General features: G+C 39.3%; 3 protein-coding genes across 3 annotated transcripts; all 3 read right to left on the bottom strand.

Moving 5' to 3' along the window:
- Positions 1–208: 208 nt before the first annotated feature.
- LOC128455487 (olfactory receptor 142-like) lies at positions 209–1,171 on the bottom strand. Its single transcript, XM_053439159.1, has one exon. It carries the CDS (start codon positions 1,169–1,171, stop codon positions 209–211), a length of 963 nt encoding a protein of 320 aa, XP_053295134.1.
- Positions 1,172–4,397: 3,226 nt separating this feature from the next.
- Positions 4,398–5,360, bottom strand: LOC128455486 (olfactory receptor 51E1-like). The gene has a single exon (XM_053439158.1). The coding sequence runs from the start codon at positions 5,358–5,360 to the stop codon at positions 4,398–4,400; it is 963 nt and encodes a 320-aa protein (XP_053295133.1).
- Positions 5,361–13,804: 8,444 nt separating this feature from the next.
- On the bottom strand, positions 13,805–14,752 carry LOC128455485 (olfactory receptor 1500-like). The gene has a single exon (XM_053439157.1). It carries the CDS (start codon positions 14,750–14,752, stop codon positions 13,805–13,807), a length of 948 nt encoding a protein of 315 aa, XP_053295132.1.
- Between the last annotated feature and the right edge of the window lie 2,252 nt (positions 14,753–17,004).

The following is a 17,004-nucleotide window of genomic DNA, read 5'->3' as shown; positions in this document are numbered from 1 at the left end:
TACAATATATATACATTATAAACAGATACTGTATATACAGGCTGTATTGACAGACAAGAAGCAGGTGATATGTGACATGTAGTGTGTTGTAATTGTGTTCTATTTTCCTTTAGTTACATTTTGAGGGTTAATTCAGGTGATTTTATGGCATCAGCCCGAGTTTCTGTACAATAATGAGTTCCCAATGTCTGTGTTGATAAAATCACAGTCATGAAACAAGCTGTGGTGTGGTTCTAACTGATTTTCGCTTATAGGATGGTATCATCCGTACAATGTGTCGTCTGATCTCTGGTAATTTCAGCCCGTACACAAGCGGATTCAGAACTGGAGAAATGAAGATAAATTCCAGCGAAAGAATCACAGCCACGAATGGGTTGAGCTCATCGGGATCATACCGGCTCAAGGTGATGTCACAAAACCCCACAATGGAGTAAATCATGAATGAAACTATGTGTGGCAGACAACTCTGTAATACTTTCCCTTTGAATTCTGCAGATTTCTTCCAGCAAACAACCACAATTCGTAAATAGGTGTAGAGCACAAACAAAAGAGGAAGGAAAATAATGCTTATTGTTATAAACATACCTACAGTGTTGTTGACTGAGGTGGGGACACATGCTAATTTCACAACATTCCAGTTTGCACAATACACTTTTTGTATCTCATTACCACAAAGAGGGAGCTTGGCGGACAGAGAGATGACTGTTGTGAGGAAAAAGGTTGGAAAAAACCAAGCAATTAGTAATAAGTTAAAAACAGTTCTAGAAGTAATTTGTCTGTGATAATGCAAAGGCTGACACACAGCAACGTATCTATCATAAGCCATGATAGCCAGAATGGTCATCTCACAGCAAGCGTACGTGTAAATAACATAGATCTGAGTGAAACAGGCTGGACGTGAGATCAAGTGAGAATCAGACACGAGGTCCATGAGGAATCTGGGGAAGAAACCAGTGGAGCCGTACAGAGAGTTGACAGACAACGAGGCAATGAACATGTACATGGGCTCGTGCAGTGACCTCTCCCGTGAGATCACCAGTATTATGATCAGATTTGCAGAGACAATGAAGCTGTAGAGCAGGAGGGAAAAGACAAAGGCAACATAGTAGTAGCTTCCGATGTTCACAAACATGGTAAACTTAAAGTAAAAGGAATCCGTGCCGTTTTCCATTTTCACCCACACTGAATCACCAACAAAGAATTCAGTAGATTCGTCTTCGCTGTTTGACGAACTCTGGTTCCTGCTTCTAGAAAGCAATGACAGTATCTGTTAGGGTTTAAGCAGTTGTGATGATGAAGTGGTAAATACATAAAGGGACTTATTGAAACATAATGTCACACAGCTGTGGTCATACATACCGTAGTTTCATTCCGTTACTGATCTCGATCACCTGGAGGTCTGCTCTACATTTTGCTCTGGGTTGGATCTGTTGATACACACGAGTGTGGCTGATAAGGAGGAGACAAGAACATTTTAAGGGACTCTGTGTCGTCACAGCTTTTTACTTGAGAGAATACTGATGGTGAGATTGTCATCCATCCCTCCCTCCATCCATCTATCCATTATCTATACCGCTAACCTTTTGAGGGTTGTGGGGGCTGGTGCCAATTCTAGCTGACACTAAGCAGGACGATTATCATTGTAATCATATAAATGTATTACTAGCCTTAATGCATCTTAAAATTTCTATGGGCCATGAATGCATCACTTGTCAAAACGATGCTATGATCTGTGCCGATTCTGGTCCACCTTCACTTTAAACCTGCATCTAAGGGTTTTCACACCTTCCTTGTTTGGTGCAGAACTGAACTGAAAGGAGCCTTTGACCCCGACCCAGATCAACGGACCAAAATGTCGGATAGTTCGGACTTTTGGAGCAATAACAGAAAGTTGAGACAGCATTAAACAAAGAAGAAGAAAAATAAGTGGGCGTGGCATGCAAGCTACTCGTCTTTGATGATATAATGACAAGCGAAAATGACAAGAATGTACATTCGATGCACTCAAGCTAGTGTGAAGTACTGCACCTGGAGTTGATACTGGTTATGATACTATAGTGGCAACAAAATGTATGTCATGAACAGATTCATTCATTTTCTCCCTTGGAACAAAAAGACAATTAGCCTTTTAATGACAGCATGCTAACGTCAGACAATCACTCATCTACAAATCCATCAAAGTCAAGTATTGTTTAAACCAGCACATGTAGATGATAAAGACAAGTCAACAGGCATCATACAAACCTTTTTAATGGGTTACACAAAACCAAAATTAACTTTAAGTTAACCATCCAAACTAAATGCCTAACCTTATTGATTAACTAACCTTAACCTAATTCTAACCCTAAAACAAAGTCTTAACCCCCAAACAATCCATATAAGGGGGTTCACAAAGTGAGGACCGCCCGAAATATCCTCATTCTGTAGGTTGCAGACTTAGGCTGGTCCGCACAAAGACAGTCGTACAAGAGCACAAACAGACACACACACATACACACTCACCCCTGCAGACAGAAGAGAAGTTCATCCGGCAGATTATCAGTGTTTTATCTTCATTGTTTCCAGGAACATAAATATTAATTCAGAAGGTTTTTAGTAAGATCAGTTCTAACTGTGAGTGATTAGAAAAACAAACACACACACACACACAAACTAGGGCTGTACGATATGACCAATCATTTCTGACATTATTTAATGTAAAGTATCGTGATAAATAGCCTTCGGTTGTCATAAAAACTCAACCGCTGTTAAATTTGTCCAGTGTGGAGCACAACAGCATCTGTAGAGAGGACCCGCTCCAGATGTATATATATATAGCATTTAAATACCACGGGCCAATTCAAGGGTAAAGAAAATAATTTGTACAATTCTGATGATCACATGTGAAAACATCACTAGGATTATTTTATATACAATTTTTGCCAATAAATCCCTCACAACTAAATCTTATATGTTGAACCTCTAATGATAAATCCACATAATATTGAATTGTCAGTTAGTGGTGCAGTTGTTCTAATGGACAGATCACTGTATGTACCTTTAATATAAATGAGGTGAACGGAATTGAAACAGTGTTTCAAAGAAGAATCATTCAGATATTATAATGTGTGAATGACAACAACCAAAAATAACATCTGCAGCCAGTTCTCAGAATGAACATCTGTCGCTCTGATATCAGCTCTGCTTCTGTCGACTCAAGTTTAAATCAACCTTAGTGCAAATTTAGCTATCAATGATTTCAGAAATGCATAGTGGGACAACGTAGATTGATGAAGGTCAACGAAATTCCATGTGAACCTGCCTCAATTCTTAACACACTTATTTACTGTCCAACACTGGATTATTATCAGTGTTTCTCTCTGGTCTCGTTTCAGATTTATTTCACAGGTTTGTGAGATGAGAATTATTTATTGATACGGATGTAGAGACATTATACATCTTGCTACCCAATTTGTGTAAAAAAAAAAGACTCAAATATTGCATTGTTATGTTTTTATTTGTGTCAGTTTTAAACCTTTATGGTTTCATTGCAGGGAGATGGATATTTTATATGGCCATGAAATCATGTACGTTTTGTAAAAAGTAATGTAAATCAAACATATAAATCAGTTAAAAACTAAATAAATGAAGCAGATACATTTGCATAACTTTGCTCCTGTTTTCTGTGGAAGTCAGACATGTGCTGATCACACCTAAAATGCAGAATGTAAGAGCAAATCTTAATTAAAAGGTCAAAACAAAAAATATAATTAAAAAAAAGCTTTAATAGCCAGATTTTCTATGGAGGCAGAATAAGCTGTATCAGAAACAGTATATGTGATCCTGATAATGTTGTTGTACACATTAACATTCAAATTAAAGGTATGAGCCAAGTTAAAACAAATAGGCCAGACTCTTTGTGTTGTCACTACAATGTCGTACTCTAGAGGTTGGAGCCTGGAAACAGCTGTAAAATGTGTTTCTCTGATTGTAGCAAGAATCCAGCATTCAGGTTATCGTAGTTTAATCCAGTCCAAGCACGTCCACACCACATAATGTCCATTTGAGCATTTTAATTAATTTCATTCAATATTTTGAGACCATTAAGAATGTGACCATTACTCTGTCACAGTCTGTAACTCTTTGCAATAAGGAAGGAAATCATACACACAACTGTAATGATTAGAAAAAAGACAAAGGGATGGAAACTGGTAAAATATATACATTATAAACAGTTACTGTATATACAGGCTGTATTGACAGACAAGAAGCAGGTGATATGTGACATGTAGTGTGTTGTAATTGTATTCTATTTTTATTTAGTTACATTTTGAGGGTTAATTCAGGTGATTTTATGGTATCAGCCCGAGGTTCTTTACACTAATGAGTTCCCGTCGTCTGTGTTGATGAAATCACATTCATGAAATAAGCTGTGGTGTGGATCTTACTGACTTTCGCTTATACCATGGAATCAAATGTACAATGTGCCGTCTGATATCTGGTAACTTCAGCCCGTACACGAGAGGATTCAGAACTGGAGGAATGACGACAAATTCGAGCGACAGAATCACAGCCACGAATGGGTTGAGCTCATCGGGATCATACCGGCTCAAGGCGATGTCACAAAACCCTGCGATTGAGTAAATCACAAATGAAACTATGTGTGGCAGACAGCTCTGTAATACTTTCCCTTTGAATTCTGCAGATTTCTTCCAGCAAACAACGACAATTCGTAAATAGGTGTAGAGCACAAACAAAAGAGGAAGGAAAACTATGCTTATGGTTAAAATCATACCTACAGTGTTGTTGACTGAGGTCGGGACACATGATAATTTCACAACATTCCAGTTGGCACAATACACTTTTTGTATCTCATTACCACAAAGAGGGAGCTTGGCGGACATAGAGATGACCGCTGTGGTGACAAAGGTTGGAAAAAACAGAGCCATTAGTAATAAGTAAAAAATTGTTCTAGAAGTCATCTGTCTGTGATAATGCAAAGGCTGACACACAGCGACGTATCTATCATAAGCCATGATGCCCAGAATGGTCATCTCAGCACCAGCGTACGTGTAAATAACATAGATCTGAGTGAAACAGGCTGGACGCGAGATCAAGTGAGAGTCAGACACGAGGTCCATGAGGAATCTGGGGAAGAAACCAGTGGCGCCGCACAGAGAGTTGACAGACAACAAGGCAATGAACATGTACATGGGCTCGTGCAGTGACCTCTCCCGTGAGATCACCAGTATTATCACCAGATTGGCAGAGACAATGAAGCTGTAGAGCAGGAGGGAAAAGACAAAGGCAACATAGTAGTAGGTTCCGATGTTCACAAACATGGTAAACTTGAAGTAAAAGGAATCCGTGCCATTTTCCATTTTCAGCTACAGTATATCAGCAAACAATAATTCAGTAGATTTGTCTGCGCTGTTTGACGAACTCTGGTTCCTGCTTCTAGAAAGCAATGACAGCATATGTTAGGGTTTAGGACGTTGTGATGATCAAATGGTAAATTCATAAAGAGACTAATTGATACCTAATACAACATAGCTGTGGTCATATATACCGTAGTTTCACTGCGTTACTGACCTCGATCACCTGGAGGTCTGCTCTACATTTTGCTCTGGGTTGGATCTGTTGACACACACGAGTGTGACTGATAAGGAGGAGACAAGAACATTTTAAGGGACTCTGTCATCACAGCTGTTTACTCGAGAGAATACTGATGGTGAGATTGTCATCCATCCCTCCCTCCCTCCATCCATCCATCCATCCAACCGTTATCTATACTACTAATCCTTTGAGAGTTAAGCGGGCTGGTTCCAATTCTAGCTGACACTAAGCGGGAGTATTATCATTGTAATATGTAAATGTATTACTAGCCTTAATGCATCCTAAAATTTCTATGGGCCATGAATGCACCACTTGTCAAAACGATGCTATGCTCTGTGCTGATTCTGGTTCACCTTCACTTTAAACCAGCATGTAAGGTTTTTCACACCTGCCTTGTTTGGTGCAGACCATCAGACTTTCCAGTTAGGCCGAGACCACAATAGCAGAAGTGAAAGGAGCCTTGGAACACGAGCCAGACCAATGGACCAAAATGTCGGATAGTTCGAACTTTTGGAGCAATAACAGAAATTGAGAGCATTAAACAATAGAAGAAGAAAAATAAGTGGGCGTGGCATGCAGGCTACTTGTCTTCGATGATATAATGACAAGCGAAAACAACAAGAATGTTCATTCGGTGTACTCAAGCTAGTGTGAAGTACTGCACCTGGATTTGATGCTGGTTATGATACTATAGTGGCAACAAAATTAATGTCATGAACGGATTCATTCATTTTCTCCCTTGAATCAAAAAGACTATTACCCTTTTAATGACAGCATGCTAATGTCAGACAATCACTCATCTACAAATCCATCAAAGTTAAGTATTGTTTAAACCATCACATAGATGATAAAGACAAGTCATACGTGTATCATACAAATATTTTTACTGGTTAACACGAAACCCAAAATTAACCTGATAACCTGAACCTTAGTTCCGACCTTGGATACAGAGTTTCAGGTGAAAACGCCTTCATTTCTTGACAGTTTACAAACTTCCCTACAATGCATTAAGATTTGTGATATCACAGTATGGATATATTGTATTCAGACTAGGGTGTTTTACCTCTGCTATTAATATTTCCTAATTAGAGATATTTAGAGGAACAATGTACCCTGAGCGTTATATTTCATTGTATTGTTTGCAGTATTGTCAAATTTGCGTGTGTTTTGTGTAATTGCATTTTTCCTCAAGTTGCAGTGTGTTGACCAGTCAGGGACTCTGTACTATGGACATTGCAAAGCTTACTATGCCTCTGTTCCAACTACTTTATACATAGAGACAGGTCTGTTGCAAATAATTGTTGATGGGTTTCATTGTTTTGTTTCTGGGTTTTGTGGTTTGGAGTCATAACCAACCAGACGATAATATGAATAAACATTTGACAGTTGAAGTTACTGAACATTATCATAAGAAAATAAACATGCTAATTGTTTTGCTCCTGCATAGAGGTGAACGACTCTGCATCGATGCAGTGACTGAACATAATGATTCATGGTTTCAGCTACGTTCATTGTTTTAGCAGTTTTCTACCTCTGAATAATCATAGGGGAGAGCGGGGTAATGTGGGAAATTTCTTACATTTGCTCCCCTGTAGGCGAGCTAAAATGATATATAGGTAAAATTTACACATTTCCCATTAATTCAGGATGTTTTCTAGCAATGGAAATGATCAGAATGTCTTCAGCACAAAGGGCAGTGAAAATATGATTGTTTTTTAAAAAGTGGTCTTGTGTCCCACTTTACCCCAGCTACGGGGTAAAGTGGTCCACTTACTTTTTCCACTTTAAAACTACCTGTCAAAAAAAATCCTGTCAACCACACATTCCAAAATTAATATCGGACTAGTAACAGAATCATGGGGATTGGTCAATTAAGCACATTTATGATTATTATGATTCATGTGATCTCTTGCGCACCCTAGCTTACCTGCACATTGTTTCTCTGTCCAATTGGCCGGGACAGGGATATTGTTTTTCTCTGCGTATTCAAATGCCAATTCACGGCACTTAACTGGAGCAAGGCCATGGAATTGGTCAGCTAGTTGTTTCAAGTGTTTGGCAAGCTCCTCCTCCATCTTATCTGTGAATATTCTCTTTACCTCAGCTACTGATTTTACTTTCCCTTTCTCATTTTTCTTTATGAATCTTTTGAGGGTTGTCTTGTCAATATTTCTATCCCTTCCAGCTTTTCTTAAGGACTTCTTTCCTTGCTTGACCTCAGCGGCTGCACTCTCCATCTCTGCGAGGGGGGCCCCTGGTTGTCTTCTTGGTGTATAGTTTCTTGGCATGATGGCTTTTCTACAATGTTTATGACATAAAAAATAAAACATATATAATGTAATATAACACTTAAATATGCTTAAGACTAAACTTAACTTGTGCTTCATGGTGGGGTAAAGTGAGACACTGTCTCGCAGCATTTGTCCCACTTTATCCCACAGCCACCGTTTTAGAAAAAACAACATCTCTTAGCAATTCAGAATAATCTTCAGCTAACATCAATCACATGGTTTTATATGTTGGACGTTTATCAACATGTATGATATAAGTTTTTCTACCTGATTCAATTTGTTTTGACACAACAGTTAATTAAGTTCAAAACAAGAAAATTTACTTTTACATGCAAAAAATGTGAGTGAAACAGGCTGGACGTGAGATCAAGTGAGAATCAGACACGAGGTCCATGAGGAATCTGGGGAAGAAACCAGTGGAGCCGTACAGAGAGTTGACAGACAACAAGGCAATGAACATGTACATGGGCTCGTGTAACGACCTCTCCCGTGAGATCACCAGTATTATCACCAGATTGGCAGAGACGATGAAGCTGTAGAGGAGGAGGGAAAAGACAAAGGCAACATAGTAGTAGCTTCCGATGTTCACAAACATGGTAAACTTGAAGTAAAAGGAATCCGTGCCGTTTTCCATTTTCATCCACAATAAATCAGCAACAAAGAATTCAGTGGATTCGTCTGTGCTGTTTCACGAACTCTGGTCCCTGCTTCTAAAAAGCAATGACAGCATCTGTTAGGGTTTAAGCAGCTATGATGATGAAGTGGTAAATACATAAAGAGACTTATTGAAACCTAATGTCACACAGCTGTGGTCATACAGTGCCTTGCATAAGTATTCACCCTCCTTGGACTTTTTCCCATTATGTACTGTTACTAACTGGAATTCAAATAGACTTAAATAAACTTTTTCCCGTTTGATCAACAAAACATGCATAGTACTTTGGAGGTGCAAAATAAATTTTATTGTGACACAAACAATAATGAGAACAAAAAAGTTGACATCTGTTGGGTGCATAAGTATTCACCCCCCTGTGTCAATACTTGGTAGAACCCCCTTTCGCTGCAATTACAGCTGCAAGTCTTTTGGGGTATGTCTCTACCAGCTTTGCACATCTAGAGATGGAAAGGTTTGTCCATTCTTCTTGGCAAAAAAGATGAAGCTCAGTCAGATTGGATGGAGACCGTCTGTGAACCGCAATCCTCAAGTCTTGCCATAGATTCTCTATTGGATTGAGGTCTGGGCTTTGACTGGGCCATTTTAAGACATTAACATTCTTTAATCCAAACCATTCCTTTGTAGCTCTGGCTGTATGTTTAGGGTCATTGTCCTGCTGGAAGATGAACCTCCGCCCCAGTCTCAAGTCTTTTGCAGACTGCATCAGATTTTCTTCAAGGATTTCCCTGTATTCGGCTCCATCCATCTTTCCCTCTATTCTGACCAGTTTCCCTGTACCTGCTGAAGAGAAGCATCCCCACAGCATGATGCTACCAACAACATGTTTCACTGTTGGGATGGTGTGCTCAGGGTGATGGGCAGTGTTGGGTTTTCGCCACACATAGCGTTTTGCATTGAGGCCAAAAAGTTCAATTTTGGTCTCATCTGACCAGAGCACCTTCTTCCACATGTTTGCTGTGTCTCCCACATGGCTTCTGGCAAACTCCAAACGGGATTTTTTATGGATCCCTTTCAACAATGGCTTTCTTCTTGCCACTCTTCCATAAAGGCCAGATTTGTGGAGTAGACGACTAATAGTTGTCCTGTGGACAGATTCTCCCACCTCAGCTGTGGATCTCTGCAACTCCTCCAGAGTAACCATGGGCCTCCTGGTTGCTTCTCTGATTAATTTTCTCCTTGTCCGACTCTTCAGTTTGGGTGGACGGCCTCCTCTTGGTAGGTTTGCGGTTGTGCCATATTCTTTCCATTTTCTTATGATGGATTTTATGGTGCTCAGAGAGATGTTCAAAGCTCTGGATACTTTTTAATAACCTAACCCTGCTTCATATTTCTCCACAACTTTATCCCTGACCTGTTTGGTGAGCTCCTTGGTCTTCATGATGCTGTTTGTTCAGTAATGATCTCCAACAAACTCTGAGTCTGTCACAGAACAGGTGTATTTATACTGAGATTAAATTGTAGACAGGTGGACCCTATTTACTAATTATGTGACTTGCAAATGTGACTTGTGAATGCAATTGGTCGCACCAGATCTTTGTTAGGGGTTTCACAGTAAAGGGGGTGAATACATATGCACTCACAACTTTTCAGATTTTTATTTGTAAATAATTGTGAAATCCATGTAATATTTCCCCCCACTTCCAAATGATGCACTATTTTGTGTTGGTCCATTACATAAACTCACGATGAAATAAATTTTAATCTGTGGTTATACCATGACAAAATGTAGAAAAGTCCAAAGGGGGTGAATACTTATGCAAGGCATTGTACATAACGTAGTTTCACTGCGTTACTGACCTCGATCACCTGGAGGTCTGCTCTAGATTTTGCTCTGGGTTGGATCTGTTGAGACACACCAGTGTGGCTGATAAGGACGAGATAAGAGAATTTTAAGGAACTCTGTGTCGCCACAGCTTTTTACTCTAAGGAATTCTGATGGGGAGATTGTCATCCATCCCTCCCTCCATCCAAACATCCCCAAGCGCTCACTTTACACCTTAACACTAAACACTATCACTGATCACAAGTTATTAGGACACGTACAGGACTGACGTTTACTTTGTTTGATTCTCTAGAGTTTATGAGACACCTGTTTAAACCTTAATATGTGATCTTGATAATGTTGTTGTACACATTAACGTTCAAATTAAAGGTATAAGCCAAGATCACCTGGAGGTCTGCTCTACATTTTGCTCTGGGTTTGATCTGTTGACACACACGAGTGTGACTGATAAGGAGGAGACAAGAGAATTTAATAATAATAATAATAATAATACATTTAATTTGGAGGCGCCTTTCAAGTCACCCAAGGTCACCTTACAATACAATAGTACAGGATAAAAGATAAAAACATTAAAGATAAAAACAACATTAAAACAGAACATCAACATAAAAACAAGAGAATTAAAGGGACTCTGTGACAATGTAAAGTCACAGCTTTTTACTCTGGATAATTCTGATGGTGAGATTGTCATCCCTCCCTCCACCTAAACTATACTACTAACCCTTTGAGGGTTGCTGGGGCTGGTGCCAATTCTAGCAGACACTAAGCGGGACGATTATCATTGTAATATATAAATTTATTACTCGACTTAAAGCATCTTAAAATTTCTATGGGCCATGAATGCTTCACTTTCTATGTTCTGTGTTGAGTCTAATTCACCTTCACTTTGAACCAGCATCTAAGGGCTTTCACACCTGCCTTGGTGCAGACCATCAGACTTTCCAGTTAAGTCGGAACCAAACTAAAATTAAATAACATTAGCTGATGCTTTTATTCAAAGCGTCTTACAATAAGTGCATTCAACCATGAGGGTACAAACCCAGTACAACAATAATCAAGCAAGTACTATTTTCTTAAAGAAAGCCAAACTACAAATTACCATATAAGTGCTACTAAATATTGTATTTTTTTGATTGTTTTTTATCCAGGGTATAGTCGGAAGAGATGTGTCTTTAGTCTGCGGTTAAAGATGTGTAAACACACAGCAAAGAGTCTTGATTTTTTGCAGTACGGTGCACAAGTACTAATGTCTTGAAGTGGATGCGGGAAGCCACTGGTAACCAGTGAAGGGAGCCGAGGAGTGGAGTGGTGTGAGCGAATGAATATAGGTTGGTTAAAGACCAGTCGAGCTGCTACATTCTGGATGAGCTGCAGAGGTCGGATGGAACTAGCAGTTAGACCAGCCAGGAGGGAGTTGCAATTGTCTATGCTTGAGATGACCATATCGATCATTTCTATGAGGTGTCCAGAGTAACATACTAAAAGTCCTAAGAAATCCTTGTTGAGGAAATATGTTTAATTCTCATCAATCCGAGATGTGTGCCAAAAAGGCCAGGCATCAATACACCCCAATGGGGATATTTTTTATCGGGGGTATGCTCTGAAGACCATCATCATTTTTGGACTTTTGGAGCAATAACAGAAAGTTGAGACAGCATTAAACAATAGAAGATGACGTGATAACATAAACATGAACCTAGGTTCTGGCCTTTGATACAGAGCGACACTTATTTCTTGCAGTGTGTTGAACTCTCAGGGCCATCGTACTAACGAGATTGCGAAGCTCTGTTCTGACTACATTATACAGAGACAGGTCTGTTGTAAATAATTGTTGATGGTTTTTTAATTGTTTTATTTCTGGGTTTTGTGTTTTGCATTCAGTAACCAACCAGATCATTAAAAACCGATACTAAGAATAAAGATATGACAGTTGAATTTACTGAGCATTATCAAAATACAATAAACATTGAAATGGTTTTATTGTTTTTATTTCCAGTTTTGGTCAGTAAGAAAGATACTGACTTCAGGTTCTGTAGGTATCGACTATTAATAACTTCATGTACTCTATGTGAGTCCTTGAAAACCAACAACCACAGGGTTTCCTATGAGTGAAGAAATTTGACAGCTTTTGCCATTAACTAGTAGATTCAATGTAAAATGAAAATAACAACACTGTTTTAAATAAATTGCAAAATATTGTGTTTAGCATGTCGTCCCATGTGGTGAGTGTACAATGACCATTGGATCATCATTAGTGAGCTGTAGCCAGCCCTACTCCCTGAGGCTTTGTTGTTTTTCACTGACAGACACAAGGATCGTCACAGTAATGAAACCCACAACATGAGCCTCTTCCACATTGGGCCTCTGAAGGTATAGAAGATGTGCACGTCAATATGGAGAATTGTATGATATGTTTTATTATGTGATTACAGAAATACATAAACACAAGGACACATGTTCGCTTAGGTCATTTTGGAAATTTGGAAATTACAAAGACATGCTTAACAATTTTAGACTTATCCTTTTCACAAGAAAAATAACCTAATCAAATTGTCTGTATTAGGGACATTTAGAGTTGCATGGGTGATAGCAATTGCTGAGAATATGAGGGAAGACAGTGAACGATGTAACACTGAGCTGTGGAGTTTGACCGTTGAACTGTTGAAAATTACAAAAAACTAGTCCACATTAGCGTCGGCTCAATTGTAAGTTACCACATTTTGCCAGCCGGCGATGTCTTCATCCTGTAAACACATCTCCCCTGGAATTGTTTAAATTCTAAAAGAAAGATAAGATGAAGACAGATGTGATACTTTAATGCCGTTGACTTAAACGTAACAAAATAACACATACTGTATGTGTGTGTAACATGTTTTGCTGGGTTCATCGTCCTATTTTTTTTTAACCCTCAGACATAAATATTCAGTCAACAGATCCTCAAGCATGTCCTCAAAGAATTAAACAGGTTCCAGCACTGATCTGTCTTCAGGCAACACAAGAGCACAGGCTTGTTTCAACATGTAATGTTGGGCCTCCTTCAATAATGTTAGTTTATCAATACATTGTAATAATGTCTGTTAGCTCTTATTAATGTATTATTATTGAACCCATTTAGTTTCACATACAGAAGCCTGCCTCAATCACCAAAAGCAGTTATATTAAATGAACATGACTCTTTTATCTCTGTAGGTGTGTATATACATTTTTAATTACTGTACTACTTTGTCATGTAAGCACATTACAAATTGAGAAATATTTGCTGACATGCAGGATAGGAGCAGACTTTAAACACCTCATCCTCCACCTCTCACATCTTGTTTGTATGTTAAAGCTTTGACACATACAAACACGAATAAAAAAAACAATGACTATGATGATAAATTCAAATGTATTATTATTTGTTGATGAGTTGTGACCACCACAAACACAAATCAACCATAGTCAAATACCTACTGCATATCAAACCTTCAGTCTCAGTTTAAGTCTTTGACCTGCCGTCATGCACACAGATATGACTCTCTTTCTAACTTTAGTCAGGATCAGCCCATAGATAATAGGGTTTAGTAGAGGGGGGATCATGAGAAACTGTAGGGCCATAAAGTTCTTTAGACTCTGCTGCAAAGACGATGATCCATACCTCGAGTACATGACGTCAAAAAGTAAAGCAGCAGTTACATTAAACAAACACATCAAATGTGGCACACATGTCTGTGTGAACTTCCTCATGCTCTCTTTGGATTTAAAAGTCGACCTCACAACCTGCACATATGAATTTACGATGAAGACGATGTGCCCGCAATAGACAGCAATCACAATCAGTCCGACAATATCGTTCGAGGATATTGAACCGCAAGCAAGTTTGACAATGGCCCAATTCTCACAGTAGAGTTTGCTTATGTGAGAGCCACACAGTCTCATTGTGGATGCCATAGCTACAATCATTATGTCACAGGAGATAGGAATGAGCCAGGCCACACACACTAACAAAGCAGTCCTCCGCACAGACATGTAGTAGTGATACTTCAGTGGCAGACATATGGCCACATATCGGTCATAGGCCATCAGAGCTAAAATAGATAAATCAATTTTTACAAAGGAGTATACCGCAAAGATCTGCAGAAGGCATCCCGCATACGATATCACCTGAATATCAGCCAGAAGATCATAGGCGAACTTTGGATAAAAGCATGTCGTCCCATAGATTCCATTGAGGCATAAAGTACACAAACAAATATACATGGGTTCGTGTAGATTTTGATCCAGTGCTATGATTACAATGAGAGACACATTTACCAGCAGAATAGCAAAATAAGACAATAAAGTGAGAGAGAAAAGTGTTGCTCTGTAGTTGACTGTTGCATTGAAGCCAGACAGTGAAAATACAACGATACCAGCAGGATTGATCATGTTGTCCGTCAGTATTCTGTATGTTCAGTCGCTTTGGTGTTGCACACAAATTTATGTTTCATAGGGGACAGCCCCTAATACATGTAGGCGTATGGAAGAGAGTTAGAGTGTTGACGTCACATCGAGCTGAGGAAACCTAGTGTCTTAATGAGCATTTCAATGACATGCTGTCTAATGAAATGCCTTTTTTTCAAGCTTATTTCCCATTTTTCACACAAATTGACAGCTGCAGTTTTACAGTTTTTTGATTTTAAGAGAGTATATCAAAATACAACTAACAAATATTTTTTACCCTTTAATTGGCACCTAAAAATGAAGAAAAAATCTGAGCACATGAAAACAAGCTACCGCTGAGGCTGATGAGTGTGTCATTCAGTTTAAAGATTGAACTGACGCATCACAGCAGAAAGGTCATCAGTTTGATTCGAGACTCTAAATTGTCTGTTGGTGTGAATGAGACTTTAATTGGTTGTTTGTGCCTGTGTCGATAAGGAAAACACATTCACAGTTGTTGCATTGATCATTGTTAAACTATATAAACTGTGGGCATGTACCAGGGAGGGTCAATTGGCACCGCTGAGTCCAGTTGATCAATTGCTCTCCCTGGATATAAAGGCAGCAGGAGAGCATGCTTCTGTGTCAATCAATAAAATATGCCAAAAAGTAAGTGGTTCGTGTCTGGCTGTTGTTGCAAGACCCTTGCCAAAGTGGCGCCCAACGTGGGGCCCAACATAGCCGGCAAATGTTCAGAATCACAGCACCTCCAATAGATAGATAGATAGATAGATAGATAGATTACTTTATTCATCCCCGAGGGGAAATTAAGTCGTCATAGCAGCCGGTACATTTGAATACAATAAAATACAATACAATAGAATAAAATATAAAATATAAAATATAAAATATTGCGGTAGAAAGAATAAAAACAGAAACCAAAGATAAAATAGGTAGATAAGGTGCAGTGGCAGATGATGGTAATAGTACTGATGATATGATGGTAATGTTATTGTTAGACAGTATATAAAAGATAGTACAGTATATATAGTATATAATATATATTTATATATGATAGTAATTATACCAATATAATAGCAGTATATAGTAATAATAGCAGCAACAGTATATATAATAATAATAATAGTAAAATATAATAATAATAACATGTACACATGTATAAATAAAATATGTGTATATAGACTTATATATACAAAGAATATACAAAGAGTATGATATAATATATGATATATAGTACGGGTATCAATATAAGTATTTGGCGATACAATAGATAATATAATATACTGTGAGTGTAAGAATATGTAGACAGAGTGTGCAAAAGACAATATTATTGTATGAAATGATGAATTGAGACAGGTATATTTAGATCAGTTCTGTGATGGTGGCTCTGACAGAGGTAGAGGAGTTGTATAGTCTTATTGCGGTTGGGAGGAACGACTTCCTGTATCGTTCCTTAGAGCAGCGGGGTTGAATGAGTCTGTGGCTGAAGCTGCTCCTTAGCTTGTCCAGTGTTTTGTGGAGGGGGTGAGAGGTATTGTCCATGATTGCCAGCAGTTTTGCCAGCATCCTGTCCTCCACCACCTCCTCCAGGGTGACAAGCTTAGAGCCAACCACAGACTCTGCCTTCCTAATCAGTTTTTTCAGTTTGTTGGCGTCCTTAGCCTTGATGCCCGCACCCCAGGACACCACAGCAAAGAAGATAGTGCTCGCCACAACAGACTTATAAAACATCTGCAGCATCTTGTTGCAGACGTTGAAGGACCTGAGCCTCCTCAGGAAATAAAGCCGGCTCAGGCCCTTCTTGTAGACGGCCTCTGTGTTGGTGGACCAGTCCAGTTTATTGTCTAGTGTGACACCCAGGTACTTGTATGCAGGGACCACCTCCACATTCGTCCCACCGATGCAGACAGGAGAGGGCAGGGGCTTGTTCCTCCTGAAATCCACCACCATCTCCCTCGTCTTCGCCACGTTGAGCTGCATGCGGTTCTCCCCACACCACTTCACAAAGCGGTCAACCAGGTCCCTGTACTCAGCCTCCCCTCCGCCCTCAACACACCCCACAATGGCCGTGTCATCAGAGAACTTCTGCAGATGACATGTCTCTGTGCAGTGCTTAAAGTCAGCAGTGTATGTGGTGAAGAGGAAGGGGGACAGCACAGTTCCCTGGGGGGCCCCGATGTTACTGATCAGACGATCAGACACACAGTTCTGTAATCTCACAAACTGTGGTCTACCCG

This window comes from Pleuronectes platessa, chromosome 14, assembly GCF_947347685.1.
Source record: "Pleuronectes platessa chromosome 14, fPlePla1.1, whole genome shotgun sequence".
NCBI classification, from domain to species: Eukaryota; Metazoa; Chordata; class Actinopteri; order Pleuronectiformes; family Pleuronectidae; genus Pleuronectes; species Pleuronectes platessa.
This window is presented reverse-complemented; position numbering and strand designations above follow the sequence as displayed.

Excerpts from the sequence above, each read along its gene's own strand:
- LOC128455486 (XM_053439158.1), bottom strand. The coding sequence starts at position 5,360 with ATGGAAAATGGCACGGATTCCTTTTACTTCAAGTTTACCATGTTTGTG.
- LOC128455485 (XM_053439157.1), bottom strand. The coding sequence starts at position 14,752 with ATGATCAATCCTGCTGGTATCGTTGTATTTTCACTGTCTGGCTTCAAT.
- LOC128455487 (XM_053439159.1), bottom strand. The coding sequence starts at position 1,171 with ATGGAAAACGGCACGGATTCCTTTTACTTTAAGTTTACCATGTTTGTG.